The sequence below is a fragment of the Passer domesticus genome, chromosome 6 (assembly GCF_036417665.1).
Source record: "Passer domesticus isolate bPasDom1 chromosome 6, bPasDom1.hap1, whole genome shotgun sequence".
NCBI lineage: Eukaryota > Metazoa > Chordata > Aves > Passeriformes > Passeridae > Passer > Passer domesticus.
The window spans coordinates 16,411,070-16,432,816 of record NC_087479.1 but is presented as its reverse complement, the minus strand read 5'-3'; the positions used below and the strand labels follow the sequence as shown (position 1 = coordinate 16,432,816).

Here is a 21,747-nt window from a genome sequence, read left to right as displayed (position 1 = left end):
TGCTTTCTCTTTTCCATCTTCAACCACCCAGTACCTTACTCCTTACTCACAGGTCAGATTTTCTTGTTCTTTATATCATGATTTCCTTTAAACTCGCTCTGTTTTGTTCTGTATCTGTCTTGAAAAAGGATGACTACAGCTCAACTCTGTTCTGCAGCTGGGGCTTTCCCAGTAGAAAGTGAAGCAATGCATAACTGTGTCATCTGTGCAGAACTCTTAACTATGGTCTCAGGATGGTACCTCCTTTATTTTTTTAACATTAACATATTGCCAGTTCAAGAATCTTCATTCTGAAGCACAAAATACCAGTTTCACCCTCTGAAAATGAGTGCTATGCACATTTGTGCTTTCAGTATCAACCTCCAGAAATTAGTGTGCTATAATTTTGTCCTTACCGTCTCCTTCTTGTAAATGACAACAGCAGGCTGATTTATTACAGCTGTCAGGAGATGTTTCAATATTTCAGGGTTGTATGTAATTTGGGAGATCGGCAATCAGCTTGGATAAACACAAATTAAGCAATTAACCTCAGCACACTGGAATATTATCCCTGACAGGATTGCACACTCAAAATTGAATAGACTACAAACAATCAGTGTGATCATATCATACCCCAATGGCTGTGTGGTACCAAAATGTGCCTTTCTTTCTGTCTGATAGCTGGCTGAATCTGTAGTGTCTCCATACAAATGTAATACTGTGCTCCCTTTGCACTTCAGATTGTTTTGCACCTTCTGCCTACACTTACCAAAAAGGCCTGCTGTCAAAGTGCTGAACAGCCTTTTCCTGTGGAAATTCTCAGCATAGGCTTGTGAGGATTATACATCTGGGAGTAAATGACTGCCTGGTTGATAGCTGTAGAGAAAGACGCCAACTTCACTGGGGGAGATCATAGAAATTCTCTCTCCCTAAGCAAAATGTGCTCTTTGGCGATGTGGCATTTGAAGAAAATTGGATTGGTTTTTTTTTGCTGGTTTACTTCTATTCACAGTAACAAACTCACTCAACAGCAGGACCACCTCCTGTGAGGCTTCTGCTGAAACCATTAGTCCCCCAGTCTATCTATGGGTGTGTGCATATGTGTGTGTGTGGACAGGCCCCAGAACTCCAGATTATCAGTATTTTTTTCTTTGTCATCTCTGGCTCTAACTGACACCAAGGCAGTTGGATGCCAGTTTCCAACATAAACACAGTCCCATTAGTTTCTTAGCTTTCACTCTGTGACCCTAATAGCAGTCAGTAGCTTGTGTGCTTTCATGAGAACTGTGTACTTTACCTGGCACAGCATGGTCCCCTGACCCTTTGGCCATGAAGAATTCCTTTGGTGTAGTAGTGTCACTGCTTCATCTCTGCCCAGCTTACTGGCATGAGCAATTTCCTGAGTGGCTGTCCAGTCTACTGCATGTTTTGCATCTTTATCAAAATGCTGAACATTGTCTTAGGTTGTGCCATTTGCTGCAGCATGGAGAAGCAGTGCGGGCTTTTCTCCTATAACCTCTTCATTAGTGTTGCCTGCCTTTGTTCTGCCTTTTTTCTTTAACCTTCTTCTAATATTTTAGTTTGCCTATGTAATCACAGCTGTAGTAAACCTATAGGATCTTCTGTGACCTGGATGCCACTGCTGTGCACAGACCAGTGGTATTATCACAAATTTATTTTATGGTTTCTAGCGTCACAGTCTCTTATCTCAGTTTCCAGGTGTGTTCTGGTCTCCTCTTGGGACCTCAATGAACTTCTCCAAATTCAAAGATTATAACATATTTCACTCTGTCTTTCTAAAAATGTGAATGTTGTAATTTTTCTATTTTCATGTAATGGAGTCCATGTATTTCTGTAAGACACTTTCATATATGGTCTAAGTTAATCTCACTAAGTAGAAAATAGATCTCTGCTCAGAAGTGATAAAAGCCACACCACCGCATTGCCAGGTGTGCTCTCAGGAGACCAGACTCAAATGTCAAATTCCCCCCTTTCCTATTTGTCTAGGCATGCCTTGAAATTACTGAGATCTTTATGTGTTGTAGGTTCAGAACATTTCAGATTCTTGTCAGGGAAATATTTTTTAATGTCCCCAATTCTCTAACTTTATCCTTAGAACTAAGATTTGTTGCATAGCTCTACTTGGCTATAGCCTGTAAACATTAATTACTTGTAAGACTGAGCACCTGGAGCTCAGACCCTAGGGTGAGGATTGCTGGGCTCGTGGTTTAGCAGAGGCATTCTCCAGTATGTGTGTTGGCTCCCCTGTAAAAGACTGAGTCACAGAAATGAGAAATCTCTGCACAAGCACTTCGCTGGAACGTTTCTGGTCTTTCCTGTTGTTTTGTAACAGCTGCAGACACCTTCTGAGAGGAGATATCCTTGGAGTGAAAGCATTGCATTGTTTTGCAGACTGTTGAACAGCCTCAAACACTACTTCCAGGGATAATCAGATAGAGTCTTATTTGCACTTGCTGGAATTGTAAGTTAGTAGTCAGTTCTGCGTCCCTCATGACCTACCTTTCCTGTAGATGCTTTGCCATGCTTGTCTCCAACAACCTACATAATTTTTATTTCACATACTGCATACTGATAAACAGTAATGTAATGTAAAAATTAAACCAAAATTCAGATTTTAGATTTTTATTTCAAATACTGCATACTGATAAACAGTAATGTAATGTAAAAATTAACCCAAAATTCAGATTTTACATCCAATTAATTAAAATAATTTATTAAATATTCTCTACAGATAGACAGTTATTGAATGAGTACTGCATGAGAGAAGTTCAGTCTCACTCAGAGGTAATATGGCAAATTTATTCGCATTGCTCAAAGTCAGAAATGCAGGAGTTCAAATGAAGAAAAAGCAAATGTCTGAAAAAAATCATTACTAGTTTAACTCTCTGAGTTATTTAGTAATGTAGATATGAATATGTAATACTACATTTTAATGAATAAGCAAAATATTTGATGTTACTATATTATAATTAATAAGCATTGAATTTTATGTAATTATTAAGTCTCTTCTGTAAGGCAAGAAAGAATTGTCTTTGTTGTATCACATAAAAATACAGATTTGGTGCCAGTGCCAAAGAATTCATTTGTTGGTTTTGTGGGGTTTTTTTTTCTGTATCTTAATATTTTCTGGTAAAGTGGCTTCCCACTTGCAGCTCAGAAAACTAGTGCAGAGAAATATTCAAGCAGCTTATAGTAGTTCTCTACCTTATTCTTCCCTGCCATATCAAGAAATTCTGTTTAGTAAGATGGATACAAATGGACAAGGCTTGATGATCATTAAGCTGTATTTCAATTAGGAAGCACTAAAACTGAGAATGTACATCATGTCTCTCTAGAGTAACTGCATCAGTCCAGACTACAGGTGAGGGTTCTTTTTTCCCATTTTCATGTGAGCTGCTGAAAATGTATTTCCAGCCCTGAACATTTACTTCTGCTACTACTTGATACACCCTACTGAAGCTTTCCAAGAGATGAACAGAACAGTCACAATCTTCTTACTTTGGAAGATTGTAGTTTCTGTGGCTGGCATGTCCAGACCCCCAGATAAGATGAGCTGGCTTGGATCTACCAATGCACAGTCCAGTTTACATTGCACCACGTGAGGATCTACACCTGAATAATGGACTCCTGGCTTGTACTGCCAAAATTCATGCTGAAGTGTTGATGCAGCTGGCATGGCTCATATGCTTTGATCTTTTCATACACAGGGACGTGTTTCAAGAAAATGTCCATGCTTTAAGAAATGTATCTTTAGAGAAACTACTTGAGCTGCCTTGAGAATTAGTATTGCTGGAATCATGATCAGCACTGATCTGAAAAGCTTCTCTGGCCTGTGGCAGAACAGAGAACATAGCTAAGCCCCAGGGTCCTAAAGCAACAGAGCTTGCTTTCATTCATTTCTCTTCCAAGGTCCACAATAATTTTTACGCCCATTATTTATTACAGCTAAATTTGACTGATGGCAGGGATGTCACAGGTAATTCTGTCTTCAAAGGATTATAGAAAACACAAGAACACTCAGGAAGAAAAGGGACAGCCAGTTCCCAGTTTCCCAGGTGAAAGAATAACTGCCATAGGCTCACCTCTTGTTAGAAATGAGAGAATCCATCAGAGACAGAAACTCTAATTATGTGATGTGTAGCAAAAAGATGGCAGAAGTCTACCTCTTTTTGCACACCAAAGTCAATCAGCCACGAGGGACGGATTCATAGGAAATCAGGCATAATTAGGTCTAGAGCTCAAAGGTCAATGAACACAGCAGAATGAAGCCTTAAATAAATAGAGAGGATGAACCCAGTCTCATGCCAGGAAGTATTGGTAGAACCTAAGCAAATACTTAAATGCGTAAGCATCTCTCCTCAGCTATGTCAAATAAAAGCTTTGTCAATAGTTACAGGCATGTTACATTGCTTTGAAAAGCAATGTTTTTCAAAACAAAAGCACTGCTCCTTCACTACCTCTCTTTCAACAATTCCCAACCCAACTTGCCCTTACTGCAGGAGACAGCTAAGCATATATAGTTCCACCTCCGTGTTGAAAGGACTAATGATACCAATGCAGAGGAAAGCCAGCCCTGTTTTGGGGTGTATGCACCCTTTTCTTCTGCTGTGTTTCACAAAGTAAGAATCCACTCCTCTCCTACGATAAGTGACAAAGCTTGGCTATATTAAAACTAAGAAGGACATTCCTATGACTGTTTTTTTTAAAAGACCTCCGAGATCTTTTAGTCAGTTCTCTGCTTCACAGAAATATGTGACCCATCTCATTCCTCCTATGGAAAATGTCTTTATTTAGCCACTCCATAGCTCCAGAAAGTTTTGCAAGACAAGGATAAAAAGTACAATATGCATCTGTCAAGGGGTTCCAGTCCCCAGGCTAATGAGGGTTTCCCAGATCATACATGAAGGGGGTACAGGCTTCCCTCTACCTGGAGGTGCAGGTTTTTATGATTCTTCCTTGAGCCTTCCTCTGTCTCAAAGCGCTGCTGTGGCAGTCAAACAACACTACTGGAAGCACAAACAGTTTGCTCCTTCTCATCCCACAAAATGATTTCCTAAGGTAATTTTTGGAGGAGGAAAAAGGCAAATGAAGATACCCAGGTACACATGAAAAATTACAATTAATTTGTCGCGTTGTTGTATTCAATGAAGGTAAAGAACACAGAAATTTGGGAAGCACCAAAAGAACCATAACATTAAAGCTGTGAACAAAGGTAGCTCAGACATGAAGGGCATCAGACAGAAGCCAAGCCCTAGGATGAAAGCCTTCTGCTTATAGCTAGTTTAAACAGCAAATTACACATGTATAATGCTGGTCCCTGTACTAGGTAAATAAGGGGGAAGCATTACTAGAAATGCAGAAAGTTAATTGCAAAAAGCAGACTTGTTTACAGACTTGTTTATGCTGAGGGAGAAGAGCAGCCTACAGTCAAAGGAAAGGAAGTAAAAAACTGCACACTCAAATATGAGGGAAGAATAAGCACAGAAGATTTGTTTTAAAGACTCTGAAATCTATGGGAAGAATTGCTTTACATTAAGATATGCAGATCCACTTTCATGAAATTAATTTTCTCCAGAAACATCAGTGTGAAGAGATTTTCATCGATTTAAAAAAGATTTTAAAAAAGCTGTGTGTAACCTTTTGTTAGATAAATCATACCATCACTAAACCAGCTTTGAAGACTGGTTGCTTCTGCTGAGCACAGCAGGAGCTCTGCCATGGACTGAGAGCCAATGGCCTGTTCCTCAGTGCAAGCTGGAGAAAGGAATGTACATGTGCTGGAGCAGTGCTTGAAACATGGTGCTGATTTTAGTGATGGCTTTTTCCATGCACCAAGCATGAGATCATGTACAGGGCTGTATTTACATGGTGATGTAATTTTGCAGCAGAAGCTGGAAAAACAAGGAGGGTATATTCCACAACTATGCAGCCGTGTCATATATATGTTGGCAAGATGAAAATAAGATGTGGGACACAACCCTGCCCCAAACTTCTAGACAAGCTTATGTTTTGGCTGCAAAATCAACTCATAACTCTAAAGGGAACTTTCATCAGGCAAACAATTTTGGAGTCAAACAGCATATGTACTTAATTGAATGCTTACAAAATCACCTTTAGTTTTATTCAGATGTTCTGCCAACAAAAGGAAAAACCATAGATGCCTAATGGATTTAACAACATGGCTCTATTTATGTTGTGATCACGTAAGATCAGATGCTCAAATAAAATTATTTTCCACACAATGTTGTATGATAGTGGTTTACAAACTGATATACCCACTCATCTTCTGAGATAGAATCTCACATTTTTTCCCTTAAAAATGATGCCATGGTGTATCACTGAGACATAAAAACTTGAAAAATAAATTGATTAACATTGTTTACAAACAGAATGCTATTAGTTATAAATAAATAAAACAGCATTTTTGATTAACCAGTGAAATTATACACACACTTTTTGGAAAATCTGATCAAGTTCAGTCTATGGTTAGTTTCTAACTATGCAGGCACAGATCTCTGTATGAATAATATTTAATATAAGACCATAAGTCTTCTTCCAGCTCATCCACATCCATTTCGGAGCTGACCAAAATAGAACTGGTGCATCTCTGAACCTCTGCTGCTTTAATAAGAATTGCTTTAGGTTAGGAAACTAGGTGAGTCACTGACTAGAAGCAAGAGCAAATCCAGCTATAAACCATGTGTGTCTTTTATCTACAAATAAAGTGGACTGGCAAAATAGCTTGAACAGTATTTTCAATGACAGTAAACTTGGATGTAACAATCAAAATACTGGCTGAGGATGCTTTAGAGGGACAACATACAGCTGTGACCAACAGAAGAGAGTCCCACGACACCTCTTTTTTCCTTCTTCTTGCATGTCAGCTGTTAACTCACTGAATCCTTAGATGAACACAGGTGCAGAACATGCCAAAGCTTGGGAATGAGCACAGGATGAGGCAGTGTCTCAGAGCAGCTCTTCAGAGTGCTGCAGTACCTGTGTGCATCTTGCATGGAGAACCTTTAGGGATCTCCTCCATGTGTCAGCAGTTCACTCTCCAGCAAACAGAACAGTGTTTGTTAGCTGGAATTTTCTCAGCGAAAGAAGTAGGAATTGAACTTCACTTTGAGATGCTGCTAAACATTAGTATAAACAATTGGGGAAAAAGGAATACTTTCTGTTCATAGATTTTATTATAAACATATAGATTAAATATTAACATACCAAAAAAAAAAAAAAAAAAAGAGACTAGTTAGGCCTTTAGAAGGGCAAGTTTCCTAAAACAGTCCCAAAAATCCATTTTATACAGCATCCACTGAGTTGGCAAATGCTGTAGAACCGCTGCTGTGGTAATTGAAGTCTACAAAACACTGGGATATTCCCTGTTCTCTCTTTTAAACAGAACAGCATTCTGCATCAGGAAACAGTTAGCTTGCACTTTTGTTTATTGCCACAATGAATAAAATGTTCAGCCACAATGAATGAAAAAGATCCCTGTATTCAAATAAAGATACTCCAAAAATATCAGTTCAGCCCACTTCCTTTTTTCATTTTCCCCAGCCAGCCAGGCTCCTCCCGACTGTTTTAACTGGCTGAAAATTATCAGTGTCAGTCAAGATCCTCTGGGCCTACTGGGAGCTTTGCAAAGAGTGAGAGCTAGAACCAATGTTTGTTCTCCAAGTAACGTGCATAATCTTTTTTCAGTTCTTTTATAATGACTGGTTGAAAGAGTATGTACAAGTCTGTAAAAATGCTTCTGTTTTCAAAATATTAAATTTCAACTACAACAAACTGGATGGTTGAAGTTTCGAAAGTTGCAATTATCAACTGATGAAAAAAAAAAATTCTATGCACTTCCATTTTTTCCTGACACTCAAAGACAAAAAACTTGAAGTAAAGATGCTCTGAGCTGTGTGCTTGAAGAGGATGTGCTTTCCTGTTACAGCATTTTCTCTGCTCCCCATGTTCCTTTGCCTTCCAGCAGTGAGTGCTCTCAGTGCCACTCTGGTTCCTGTCAGTTGGTGGAATCAGATCCAAGTTACGAAGAAAGGTAGATTTATTCAGCATCTATACCAACATACATATTTGTACAGTCCAGACAGCCAATAGTACATATGTAAGCAGTGGAGTTAATGAAATATTAATGTATTTTTTAATCGATTAGTTCAAGTAGTGCTAAGAGGTCTGTGCTTTTAGATTTATACATTATCAAGTATATACTTGGTGTTTCCTCACCTTAAAAATAACTGTGAATAAACACCTGAAAATATGGCAGCTAATAGAAAATATAATCTTAGGATTTTATTGGAAAAATACAATTTGCAATAAAAAATGTTAATTTCTTCTTACTAGAAACGAGTAATAAAAATATACTCCCACACATAATTTTTAGTGTCCTAAATATGTAACAAATACTTCTGCAGTAGCAGCCCATCCTTTAAAAAGTCTGAATCCCTTACAGTGCTGCATTTTAATTATAAAAAAAAATTAATTAATCAAAAAGCACATAAGTCAGTAAATCTTTGCTTACTCTTTTGTACATGTTACCCTGTGTTTTGGCAATGTAAGAAAATGCTAGAGCATGTTGACTAGATAGGAAGTGGTTTACATGTAAGTATTCTATATAAGAAAGCAATCTACAAACACTGGCTCTGATCCTAGGCAGGGTCATTGCCTCTTTGTACTATTCCATTGATTCCAGCCAGAATTTACCCAAACAGAGCAAGTCTGGAGGGCCCCTCTTGTAAAGATCACTAAGTCAAAGGAACTTTTTTATCTTTCCATCTCTCTGTTTTGAGAAAAGGATGGGGGCAAGCTCAAGCTAAGCCTTCTGAACAACGCTTCATCCAAAATGGAGATTACAAAAGCCTATGGGTACTGCCTTATTTTCTACTTCCCTTTATGCCCTCTCCTGCCTGCCACAGTTTCCCACTTGCTCAGGCACATGTTATCCTGATCAAATGGTGTCAACCACCCCAGATGCTCACAGGTACCCAGAATCAAGCCACTGACACAACCCATTCGCTGGACTTTGGAGTCTGCCAAAGACAACAACACAGAAGAGCACGATGTGAGTGGCTAGTGAAACAGAGTGGATTCAAGCTGCTTCTCTCCAAAATGGAATTTCTGTGCTTTTATGAAATCAAGAGGGCCAAACATCTTTTTTTCAAGATGGATTTTGTGAAATCAAATGAGCACTTTTTCAATTTCCCAAGTCTTCTTTTTAGTAGTATTTAGCCGGTATTTCTCTTGGTGAAACTGAATTTTCCATTTCCACAGAGGCATGATGCAGTGGGGAACTTCTGAAGAACTTGCATAGAAAATATCTTTATTTTTAATTTATACTATTTTAGGTAGCATATGAATTTCTGTAGAAAAATCAGTTCTGAATTTCATCTCCAGTCTTCAAGACGGGCCAATGCTGTACCATTTAACAACAACTTTTTCAGGATTTGCAATGGTATCTTTCCACTGCTCTACTGCTTCGCTGTTGCTGCTATCAGAACTTAACCAGATCTGCATTAAGAGGAAAAAAAAATTAGTTTACCTGATATGATAACAAAAAAACCCAGCATTTACTAGTTGCAAATAAATATCAAGTAAGTGTTGAACAAGATACAATGTACAGACTGTGACCAAAGCATAACAGCAACAAATACAGTCCTGCTAGTGCTAACATTCTGGCTTTCAGCTGGAGTCTGTGTTTAAATTTAGCCTCTAAAATAGTTTAGAGAACCCAGAACATAATGATGTTACAGTACTTAATAAGATGCTTTAAGTGGAGCATTCCTTGCTGTATTCAAAGGCACAAGCTGGGGTCAGGGGCTCCCCAGGCCAGCGGCGGCTCTGTGTGTTCGGACACAGCTGGCTCCAAGCCATGCAGCATCCGGCACGAGCTGTCCAGCACTTGCAGGAGCATTTAAAATTGCACACTCCCACAGCCAGGGCCAAACCTGCATTCCACAGAGGTTACTAACATGCCCATACCACACATAGTCACGTAGTAAGAGCCCGTTTCTTCTCAGTATTCAGTCAGTGGAGAGTGGCCATTAAATGAGGAAATGAAGTACAAGTAGGAAAATTTCCCCCTTAACATTATCACCAGCCTCCATTGCCAAAAGAATTCAGCTTATGTAAGTAGGTAGCGTTATTTACAGGACTCTATTTCCTCAAGTCTTCCAAGAATGAGTCCTTTTAAGACTTCTCAGAAGCCTTGACCATGAAGTACATTTAGCCTATACTGCTGGGGCATGAGTCCTCAAGAAGTGAGAATAATATCTTCCAGAATACCATAAACAGCTGATGTTTCATCCACAGAGATTCAATGTACATCTTGCTTGTGATTAAAGACATGCCTGTAAAAGCAGCCTAATCTAAGTATTGTCTGCTTAGAACAGCATCCAATTAAACACCATTCTCTGAAGAACAAAGTTAATAGATCCAGCTATATTCATTTTTTTCCAGCTACCCAGCCAATTGCTCAAAGTACATTTTTCCCTGAGCCATATTTTATGTCTTTATGTGTTATGTGGCAATGTCTGCCTTCATGAGCTGAAACAACCTTTTCCAAAAAACCTCCGAGGAGCACAAGTTTTTCTCCCCCTAAAAATAAGATCCACAATGAAATGTAACTCATCAGATTGAGATTACCTCACATATTGCTAGATGACTGCAAAATCAAACTCAGTTATTTCCCCCCCGCCCAAGGCAGTACAGCTTAGTAGAATTTTTTTTTTTTCTTTTCCTATTTCAAATCTGATTCCACCAACAGGAAGATGGGACATGTGCAACATGAGGCTACAAAAAATGGAGGAACTTCACATAACTCTTGCTAGTACATAATTTCTATATGTTATAGCACTTGAGCATCTCCTGTAGCTGCATGTCTTCAGCAGGCACAAAAATCACCTGAATAGGACAGTACCATTTTTTGTACCTAAGGACAGCACAGTCCTCCATCTGACATGGGATGTTACAGTTGGGGTCTCAAAATCTAGTCTACATTATTAATTTATGCATTTATTAAAATTCTGCTCCTGCATTTAACTGGGTCAGGAAAAGCACAGAGCATTAAGAACAGCTATGGCTCACTATATCAAGAAGAAGAGAGACAGAAAGGACAGGACGATGGCAAATTAAGACAAGCAGGGGAGAAGAATGGAGAGAATAATGAGACCTGACTACTAAGTTTTATGGTGGTTAAATAAATATGATCACACAAATGCTTTCAAAGACATACTACTGAAATCGTGTCTGTTAACTAAAAAGCAAGCTAAAAATATTTTGGGTTTGGACACCTGTACTATTACTTGATCATAACAGACTATTGTACTGCTTTCAGCATTGTTTTACCCAGGAAAGGAGTCTCATTGTAGCTGTTGATAGTTCCTTTTACACACCTCTGTTGTGAGAGTATTGGTACAGTAAGCCAATACCCTCTTGCTGTACAGGACCTTGTAAGTGATGGAGCTCCTGTGGGTGCTATGTTTTTCTTTAGAAAGCTAAAGGCAACCAGGAAATCCTATATCTCTTGTAAGGATTCTGTCACATAGTAATATTCCACACAAAACTGACTTTAGGATTTCTTTTTGAAAGAAAAATCAAGTGTCAACTTCCATTTTCATGCTAGCGCTTGTTTAAGAGCCCAGTACCATTTTTGCTTGGATTACATACAGAAGAGTTTACTAGCATTTACTATTTTGTTATATGTCACCTCATTCAAAGTATTTTAAAATCCATACCAAGAAACCTGTGGAACTGGTAAAGGGTATCATGCTATTTAGCAGAAACCAACCTGTCCTAGGAAGTGTTTTCTTCTCACTGAGCTTTTGCTGTAGAGCTTGATGAGAAAGCTAATTCCTTGTTCTGCTTGGCTAACTGGAAAAACCATCATTTCTCCCCACTTCACTTGGCCATTAGTGGACTTCAGAAGGCGAGTCTTCTTTTTATAGATGATCCCTTCTGTACTAAACATTCCAACTTTCACAAAGAAATCTAGCAGAAAAGGGAAGGAAAAAGACATAGCACACAAAGGGTTACTCAAAACACATCCAAAAAGGAACCAACAAGATCCATATGTATGCTTCAAATTGCATCAATTTCTCAAAAGTCTGGCCAAAAGAACTCCACAATGACTTTCCTGACCAGTCACATAAACAGAATGTGTTTGGTAATATTGGACTGATTAACACAGTATCCAAACAGCAAGTGCAAGCTAATGCTCTTGTATGTCAGGATTAATACTGAGATAAAAATCTTCCAAAATACATAAACACACATCTTCAAACCAAACAGAATGTAAACAAGTAGGACATCTGGGGAAGCAAGCCTTGGCAATGGAAATCTACCACACAATGTGTTAGTCTGAGGTTCGTAAAGAATGTTATGGATTGCCAACCCATTTGAGCAGCAATTTACCTGTTACAAGAGCTTTCAGAGAGGAGGCATGAAACAGCTGACTAACTTACTTGAAGACAGTGGTGTAGATGAAACAGGAAGGTTTTGTGCTTCAAGAATCTGTAACTGTATCCTCCTGTTTATTGCTTGAAAACAAGTTCCTATTTGAAGTTCTGCACGGCGCACCTACAAGCAGAAGAATGTTGCCATAACATCTGGATTAAGTTGCTTATAAACTCAGGAAACAGAGGAATTTTGTCATATGTTGGGCTCCCACATTTCTATCTGGGATTTCCTGGACAGAAATATAAGAATGTGTTGTATACAGAACCCACAGATGCACAGTAAGTGCATCTTGCACTTGTCATAGCTGCAGTACGTGTGCTCCACTATGGGCTGCCTATGTGTGGTGCACATATGGCCAGGAACACTGGCCAAATCACCTAGTCCTCAGTTTTTACCTGGCACAGATTCTGCAGTGGTAAGAGCAGACACATACAGGGGAAATCAGGCGTGCCATTGCAACTTTACTAAATCTGGGTATGGAAGTGAGAGAGCAAGTAAGCTCCACTGACACAAAAACCTTCAGAGTTGCCCTCCCACACTTGAGTTCTGCCATATGGGGATATAAGCAATGGTTTCCATTGCTACAAGGCCCTCTCACTTAATGTCATGAGTGCTTAGGGTGACTGTGTACTGTGTAGTTTCCTGTGTTGTAAAAGTACTGGTGTTTTACATGCCCACACACACACACCACTGCCACACACACAATGCATGCATCAAGATCTCCAGTCTGATTCTTGTGGGCTTTTTTAGAACTTTGTGGCAAAGTTGCACTGAGTCATCCTCTTTGCTCTCCTGTCACACTCTAATGTCCTCAGAACACCATGAGAGCAGCAGGAAAAGGCCAGTGGAGACCCACCTTTCCTGACAGCCTTCACTTAAATGGACTCTGCTAGTCTTTGTTGCCTTCAAGTTTTAACACACTTCAATGAACCAAAATGCACTAAGCAAGAGAGCAACAGGTTAGATAAAGAAAAGTCAGGCCCCAGTTCATCAAAGCAACCCAAATTCTCTTTGTAGCTCAGCCACAAAATTTCTGTAATGCTGTGAGGAAGCCACTTCATCGACTCTGAACTTTGGCTTTCCATTGGCAGAGAGGTTAAGGTTTGCTGCCTCACAGGGTATTACAGGAGTGAATCCCAGAGTGTCTGGAGGGCTCTTGGATACCAGCTTCCTCTGTCACTTTATCTTACTGCTTTTGAAGCAATATGGTTATTTACATTAGAACTAAAAAATGTCAAGTGAAACTTATGTTAGAAATCAAGAGTATAATTCATATTACTCAGACACACTTAAATAAAATTTGCTTTTGAATTGCTAATTCAAGTTTAATTTGTTGAAAATTCAAATGTCTAGACACAATCTATAAAAGAAACAAACAAAGTGAGGGTAGGGGGAAGGAAATCCCACTGTGAAAACCACCTGCTTCTTATTACACTAATGGAAATGAACTGTCTGAATTATTACTTCACAGCATGCAATCTGAACATTAAATATATGGCTGTCTGTGCAGTTTCAGGCCACTGAAGATCTTAGCAATTTTCTTCCATAACAAAAGCAGATTCCATTTGCTCTGAGCTCTTGCTGTGAGTCCTAAGGATCTCCTGATGCTTTTTTGGTCAGAAAAGACAATTACCCGGTGCTCTCTGCTGAACATTTCCCCAGAATGTCCCTCCCTCAAGCTGTGAGCCATGGTGTGGAAGAGCTTGCTCTAGCTCTTTTCCTAGAAACATCTGCAGTTTATGACCAGAACAGCTATGTGCAGAGTTCAAAAGTCTGCATTTTTTCTCCATCAAAATGCCTTTCTCCAAGGAAGCAGGGTAAAGGGGAAAAAAGAGAACCCCTCTAGTTTTTACTACTGAATTATGTTCTTTCATTTCCAGCAACCCCTTCTAGGAGAGATAAGAACACACTTTCACAGTATTGGCACTTACAGGTGCTTTGGAAGGAGGAGATATATCCAGCCAATGATTCGACTCCTGTGAGCTCAGCTCCCGCAGTGCCAAGGAACATTCTCCAATAGTTTTTTTCCTGGGAGTCTGTGTCTGGATTTTGAATACCAATCTGACAGCCTGCAGGCTTTGCAGTTTAATGGCAAAAACAAAAGTTTCCATAAATTCAATGTCCTAGAAAGAAAAACAGATGAGCAACATTATCATTTTAAGAGAATCCCACTAAGCCCAAACCCTGGAAACCAAGGCATCCTGGCTCTATAGCCACTGCTCCCAACTACCACTTTAGGTTGCCATGGAAAAGTGTGCTTTTACAGTGCAAAGTCCACACACACTCACCCCTGTGTTGTCACACCCTGGCAGGGCTGAAATTTGGAATTATTTTTCACTATCATAACAAGTTGTGGCATCTCTTCTGGAGCTTTACAACAGCACACACACATTGTGATAACAGATTCTCCAACCTTTTGCTACAGTGTCTCCAGCTAATTTTATTTTCTTTCACCTTTGGCTTACATTATGGGAGATTTATGTTGCTTTACTTTCCACTCCCTTAATATTCCTTTACTGCCACTATCAGGAATCTTGTGCCATGTGACCGATTTTTACTATTTTCTGTAGAGACAAAGTGTGAAAATTGTCCCCTGCCAAATGAGAGGCAGTACCTCAGCTACCTTCCCTGGGATGAGTGTGCACCTACAGGTATGCCCAGTCTTCCTCTGGTCCCCCACCACAGCCACAGCCTGCAGCTCATGGTTCAGTCCCCTGTGAGCGTGTCTGTCCTGCCAGGTTGTGAGAGAAGGAGGGCAAGAGTACATTGCAAGGCAGGATATAGGGGGAGGAAGTGGAATAAGGCTTGTAATAGGATTTTGAGAAGTTGGGAGAAGTAAAACACACCTGGGCAGTTACCACAGCAAATATGGCACTGGAGTGGATGTTTGGTCTATTTTAAAAATCCATTTATCTGTCACATTTATTTTTTGTGGGGAAAAATATTTCTTGGTATTTTGCATGCCTCTACTTACATTGCAGCCCTCCTTGGCAGAAGATTTGAAATGCACTGGTTTGGGCAGTGTGAGAATTCCCTTGACACAGATACGAGGATTTTCCCCACAGCTAGAAGGCCAGCTCAGGTCTTTGCACTGCAACATTGAAAAAAGTCAGTTTAGACAATGCAAGACTCACCATTTCATGTACTTACAAGGTTTCTGTCTACTCAAAGTTCCCTTGTCTGAAAATTATTCACAGTTCTGGAAGTATATAGAACCACCAAAACAGTGTCACATTTACTGACAAAAAACCCTCATGAAGCTACATGTCCTCAAAGTTCTGTTAGGGTTCTGCCCTGAAGGAACTGTTAGATTTAAAATCATAGAATCATGGAAGTCACTTAAATGGTGCCTCCACAGCTACTCCCATTTATTGCCTTCAGATTTTCACAGGAAAATGTCCATAGCAGGACCAGCCTATCACCAGCCTGGCTTTCTAATACCTGCTGAGTAGTTCCTCACTTCACAACTTGAACATATGTTAACATATGTGTAGTAGTAACATAAGGAGATATATAGTCTTCTTATTCTTATTATATTCTTCTTAATCTCAGCAGAAAAGAGATTGCAAATGAAAAAAATTAAAGGGGAGAAAGACGCTTTGAAGCCTAATACATTTTACTGAACTTTGTTTATACTAACACTTATAAATAATTGTTTTCCTAAAAGTATTTATTGAAGTAACACAGAGACAAATTTTATCACAATTATCACTAAGTATAGTAGAATAGTCATTGATCATTGCATAGTCATTATTTGAATAAATAACCGACCTGTTAATATTTGCTTACATGTAAAACTGTGATCCAAATCTGTTCCACAGAAGAAACATAACACAACTTCACATTCAGTCTTCCAAAGTCTCGTTCATCACCTGATAACGTAATAGTATCTATGGAAGAAAGCCAATTAATATTTTTACAAGTAAAGCAGTATCTTAAAAGTTCACTCCAGAAATAAGGGACCTCATTAGTAAGTGAACTGCTTATCTTTGCAAACTTCTCTCAAAATAAGTTTGAAATATTTTAACACCTGCATTTAAGGATAAACTATCCACCAAGTCTAGTGACCTGACCTTCTGCATGGCTAAAAGCCTGCACATTTCATGGAACAGAATAACATAATCATAGAATATCCTGAGTTGGAAGGGACCTTCAGGATCACAGAAATCCAACTTCTGGCCCTGCACAAGAGACCACACCAAGAATCACACCATGTGCCTGGGTTATCTCTACTGAATTTAATAACTTGTGTTATACTCAAACAACTTTTAGAAAGGAAAAAAAGCATGTTGCTGAGACACCCAGAACACATTTATATCCTTTCACTTCCCCTAATCTCTTTCACTGTTAAGTTTATAAATTGGTCTCTTTCTCAAATTTCAACTCCAGTCTAGTAAACATTTTACTATTATGCTGTCTCCAAGTCAGAAGAGCCATTTAATACCCAGCATTTCTCTGTCATCACTGGAACCAGGTCATTGCCTCAGTCTTCTTTCAGAAGGAGACTGGGTCAAACCTTGACTTATAGCAGGGTGACTTTTGTGGGGCCTTGATTAATTTTTAAAGGTTTATTTTGCCATATCTCCACTTTTTCAGCATTCTTTCATAATTAAGGATACTAGGTTTGCATGCAATATTCTTGCCTAATTACCAGTATAATATGGGTATTGGATTTCAGGACCTCACACAGAAAAATACTGATACATGAAAAAGGACTAGACCTGGGACCTAGTGCTGTATTCTATCCTAACAAGGTATTTGTAATTTCTTGGTTCACTTGGGCAGTAAATCCAAGAATGAATTTCTCAAAAGTGTGAGAACTTTTCAAAGTCTCATCTGCTCAATCTCGAGACAACAGGACAGTGCAAGTCCAAAACTCTTCATCTCAAATTGCCAAGTCATCTCCAGCTGACCTGCTATCAGATTAATCTCATAAAAACCCCAAACCAAACAAAAACATCAACAGCAGAGTACAAACAGTTTAATGTTTCATGTGCAAAGGGAAATATTTCATTACAAGGTAATCAAACAAAACATTACCCAGACTCCTGTTACTGCCTTGTGAATCCTTCCTTGAAGAACTACTGCTAGGTACACTGGAGACTGAATCATATCTCTGTGGACAGGAAAAAAGGAATCAATTCAGAGCAACAGATGCAAAACCCAGAGATTATACCATCAGAAAAGATATGATGAAAACAAAATGTTCCATTTCAAATAATTGCCTCATTTCTTACTAGTTTCTTGATCCAGCAGCATGCAATTACTATTTTGATGCAATGAGCTAATAGAGGACCTATTTGACCAGCAGACATTTTTTTTGCTCATAAATATATACACAACTCCATTGCTATGTAAGACATGATTGTTATAGAAGAAATAAATAAACACAGTTTTGGTGTCAATGGAAACTTCCACTGTTCCACTCTTCAGCTGATGGGAGAAACCAGCAGATGATGAACCATGACATACTGTCTGTCCTGTCCTGCCTAACAACCTACTTGGGTTCCTCAACAGCCCCGCTGGGCCAGAACAGCAAATGTCAGAGAGACACCAGGAAAAAGCCTCTTGGAGTGGTCAAGATGTTGACATTTTCCCTCCAGTCCTCCCAGTGTACAGTGCAATGCCCTCCAGTGTTTACTTTGGAAACAATGCAGTGGGGACAGATACACTAAGCTGAGTTTTCAGGGCAACCTTGGCTCCACGGGAACTCACCTTCATGAATCGGTGAGGTGGGCTCCTGAGATCAAACATGGAACGACTTACATCAAGGGATCCAGGCAAAGCACTGGGTCTTAAATCACTAACTAATAAGACAAAGAGAACCAAAAAATTCACATTATCACCATTGCTAGGAAAAAAACCTAACTGAGAATAACTTTCACAAGATGCTGGAAATTATCTGTTCAATCCTATAGATTACGAATGAGCAAAAAGGTTTAAGGACAGTATGATCTGCTGTTATCTAGTAATGTTTTCCAGGAACATGGGGATGGGGCAGGGGTAAAGAGATGGTGTCTTTTTTAAAAATTAAATTTTTAATGAAAAAAACGTTAATTTTTATACAGAAAACTGTCTGTAAAATATAAAAAAGCAGAAACAATTAAATCATAAAAATATGTTGTTTGCCGATAAGTAGAATTTCAGAAAATCATTACTGAATTTATTTTTCAGTTTGTTTGTGTGGAGGTTTTTTTTTTTTTAAGATGAAGAGAAGGGGCATCACATTAAAATTCAAGAATTTAATTTTGTAACTTCCAAATAAACACGTTCTATAGTTCTAAACCAAACACATGAAAAATATCACAGCAGTCACTGCAACAAACTAGGTTTAGAGTTTTGTTTTAATGGTTTATAGATGTATGAAGTTCTAAGTTCTGAAACAGCTGTCAAAAAACTCTGGAGGAAAAATTTTAGAACTGTACTCTATACACACTAGAATAAACTTTCTTGTGTTTAAACTTACTAAAACGAAATTAGTAAAGTGTTCACTTTGCTTGAGGAAAAATGGAAAAAGAGATTATGAACTGAAGGAAAGATGTTCAAGACAGTTTAATAAAACCCATTTGGCTCCCACCACAGGTGATTACAAAGCCTGGTAAAACCATATGTGTTAAAAGCTGATAAAATTCTACATGTGTTCTGTTCTCTTAAAAAAAAAATGTATGGAATAGTCTTTTCATGTAATCTCTATGGTGATTCAGAATTCTTTTAAAACAGAACACAGACTGAGACATTTTCCCCCAGCTGAAAATAAGAATGCTATACCATTCTAAATGAAACATCTTTAAAAATGGGAGCTGTTTCCAGCTTCCGATTTCACGGAGAGCGTGTACCTTTCCTGGAGTGCTGGAGGTTTCTGAATGCATTTGCCTTGGCAATCACAAACAACAGCTAGTAGTTTACTTCAGTCTGAGCAGCATTCACTACAGGACACATTACCTAAGTAGCCAAACACTTTCTAACTAAACCTTTACTATCTCGCAGACCTCCCTCATTCTTACACACCGAGATGTGGGGACATTGCTGTAACTTCAAAAGCAAACGACAAAAAAAGTTGGCACATAGCATCATGCCCCACTTTGCACCTTTCCTTATCATCTGCTCCTGAATGTTTTTTGGTGCTTGCTCCTGTCCCCATAGATGCACTCTTCCTACTCAACATACTGCCTGGCTTCCTTTTTCCAGCCCCCTCACTCCTCTTACTGGGAGCCGAAATCTCCAGTACTGCATCCTGGTCTGGATCAGAGGGAGCTATAGTATCTCGCTTTGCCAGTTTCTCTACCTTTGTGTGATGCATGCAAGCCTTGTTAAGTCCCTAAAAGACAAAAAGTGTAGCTGAAAATGAAACACAGCTGGCTCTGCAGATTGATTCACCAACCAAGGAATGTGTGTAGCACACCGACCAGCTTGAGAACTGCTATAACCAAACAAGTCTTCTGTAGACTAATGGCTTTTATTCCTCTTACCTATAAACCCTGAAAAGGGGAGGAAGACAGAGAAGCAAGGGTGTGGTCCTTCTCACCTGATCCATACAATTTCCTGCTATCTGCTTTTGTCTGGAAGCGCCTGATGAGGTCTGGTGAGACGCGATGCTCCAGATAGAAGGGGTTGGACACGTCACAGCCGGGCCACTGGTACGCGCCGTGCAGCTCTGCCTTCCGCTCGCCAAACGACGCTCTGGCTGACTCTGTGGAGCACAAGCAAACAGCAAATGCAGGAGCTCCAGACATAACACATGCTGCCTGGCTTCATAAGGCAGGCAGAGTGCCTTCAGGGCAAAGGACAAAATATTTCAGTATTATCTACTCTGGGTAAAGGGGGAAAAAAAAAAAAAAGAAAAAGAAAACACACATTCACATTATGTCGGGTTTCCACAGTGTGTGAGCAAACACTGGAAAATTTGCCTTAAAAAACTATGCATACCCTCTCTTGGGGTTTTGCAGTAAATGCTTAAGGAGTTAAATACAGAAGGTTCCAAAGACAGACAGCAAGACAGAAGTTAACAAGAAAAGTAACACTCTGTGTAGAGAAAACCTCCAAATTATTTAGTTACCTACTCCCAGCATATTCTTACTGAACTAATGGACCCCCAGACCTTCAGGAAGATCTTGTATGGAAAGAAAATGCAGCTTGTGACTGCAGTCTCCTTATCTACTTTCCATGGCAAGTTTGTCCATGGTAAAATCACTGGTCCAAAATTACTTGAATTGTGGGTTGAGGTGTAAGTAGACATATCTGAGACTGCTTGAATCCCAGCCCTTTACTCAGCTCATAATAATTTCAGAAAAAAAATGTATGCCTTGGTCAGCAAAACAGTGAAGAACACTGCTGTAGTGTTCTTTACTGTCTGGACTGAAAAGAAGCCACATGTAACAGCACATTAGAGAATGGGATGACCTGGATTCTGCCAAACTCTGATATTTGCTTCCTTCTCTTCACCTCCCTGGACTTCAACCTATCTCTTAAAAAGTTCTTTACCCCACAATAAAGTGCCTTCAGTTCTGCAGGTGTCTTGCACCGTAAGAGGCAAACTACCACTGCTCAAGAGTCCTCTCCTGCATGTGTTAGCAAAGTAAAAAACTTAAACACTGACATGGAACATGGGCAGTGATAAAGCAAGATCTCAAGCAAAACGGGCTTGAGCATGACGTAAATCAGGATGAACACTAAAGTGAGGCCACAAAGAATTGCTACAGAACAGATGATGGAAAATCCAGTGTTCCAGACCAGGAGCACTTCTTCCTGCTAGCTTACTTCTGTGAGAGCACGAGACACACTGCAGTGAGCACTGAAGAGAAAGGCTGCCAGAACTTAATTGCTTTCAGAAGGGTTGCCAAGAGCTAACACTGAGCATGTCCTGTTTCACTAAAGGAAAATGGCCAGACATGCACAGAAAATGGTGAGGAACTGAGAGCAGGACTTGGACTTCTACGGATATTTAACAATGATCTAAGAAAAAAGTACTCTGAATACATTTTTTGAGTATGCTGGTGCTTTGGCTAATGTGAAAAAAGAACAACAGCACACTTCACTCTATTTAGTAAATCTCCCTAAAAAGTAAACACTGCATTTTTAAGCAAAACTTTATACAGCTTAAAGCTGTACTCAAAAAAAAAATAGTATTTATATTTGGAAAGAGAAATGAAAATTGCCTACTTGACATAAGAGTCACTTTTCAAATATTTGTTCAAAAATTTAAGATATTTGCTCAAGAGACTCAGTTATGAAGAGTCAGATCATCCTGCCAGAAGATCTAACAGCTTGCAGCCTAAAGGACCACTC

At 39.3% G+C, this 21,747-nt stretch overlaps 1 protein-coding gene across 5 annotated transcripts in view; it reads right to left on the bottom strand.

Moving 5' to 3' along the window:
- Positions 1-6,080: 6,080 nt before the first annotated feature.
- Positions 6,081-21,747, bottom strand: part of TC2N (tandem C2 domains, nuclear) — a 33,904-nt gene continuing 18,237 nt past the window's right edge. For all 5 annotated transcript variants that reach the window (XM_064423555.1, XM_064423553.1, XM_064423552.1 and 2 more), the window contains exons 4-12: positions 19,988-20,152; positions 18,178-18,269; positions 17,503-17,578; positions 16,252-16,352; positions 15,437-15,553; positions 14,394-14,585; positions 12,468-12,582; positions 11,795-11,994; positions 6,081-9,516 (exon numbers count right to left, since the gene is read on the bottom strand). In XM_064423555.1, the coding sequence (XP_064279625.1) occupies positions 9,406-9,516; positions 11,795-11,994; positions 12,468-12,582; positions 14,394-14,585; positions 15,437-15,553; positions 16,252-16,352; positions 17,503-17,578; positions 18,178-18,269; positions 19,988-20,152 (1,169 nt within the window). In that variant the 3' untranslated portion in view covers positions 6,081-9,405. The remainder of the gene's footprint in view (positions 9,517-11,794; positions 11,995-12,467; positions 12,583-14,393; positions 14,586-15,436; positions 15,554-16,251; positions 16,353-17,502; positions 17,579-18,177; positions 18,270-19,987; positions 20,153-21,747) is intronic.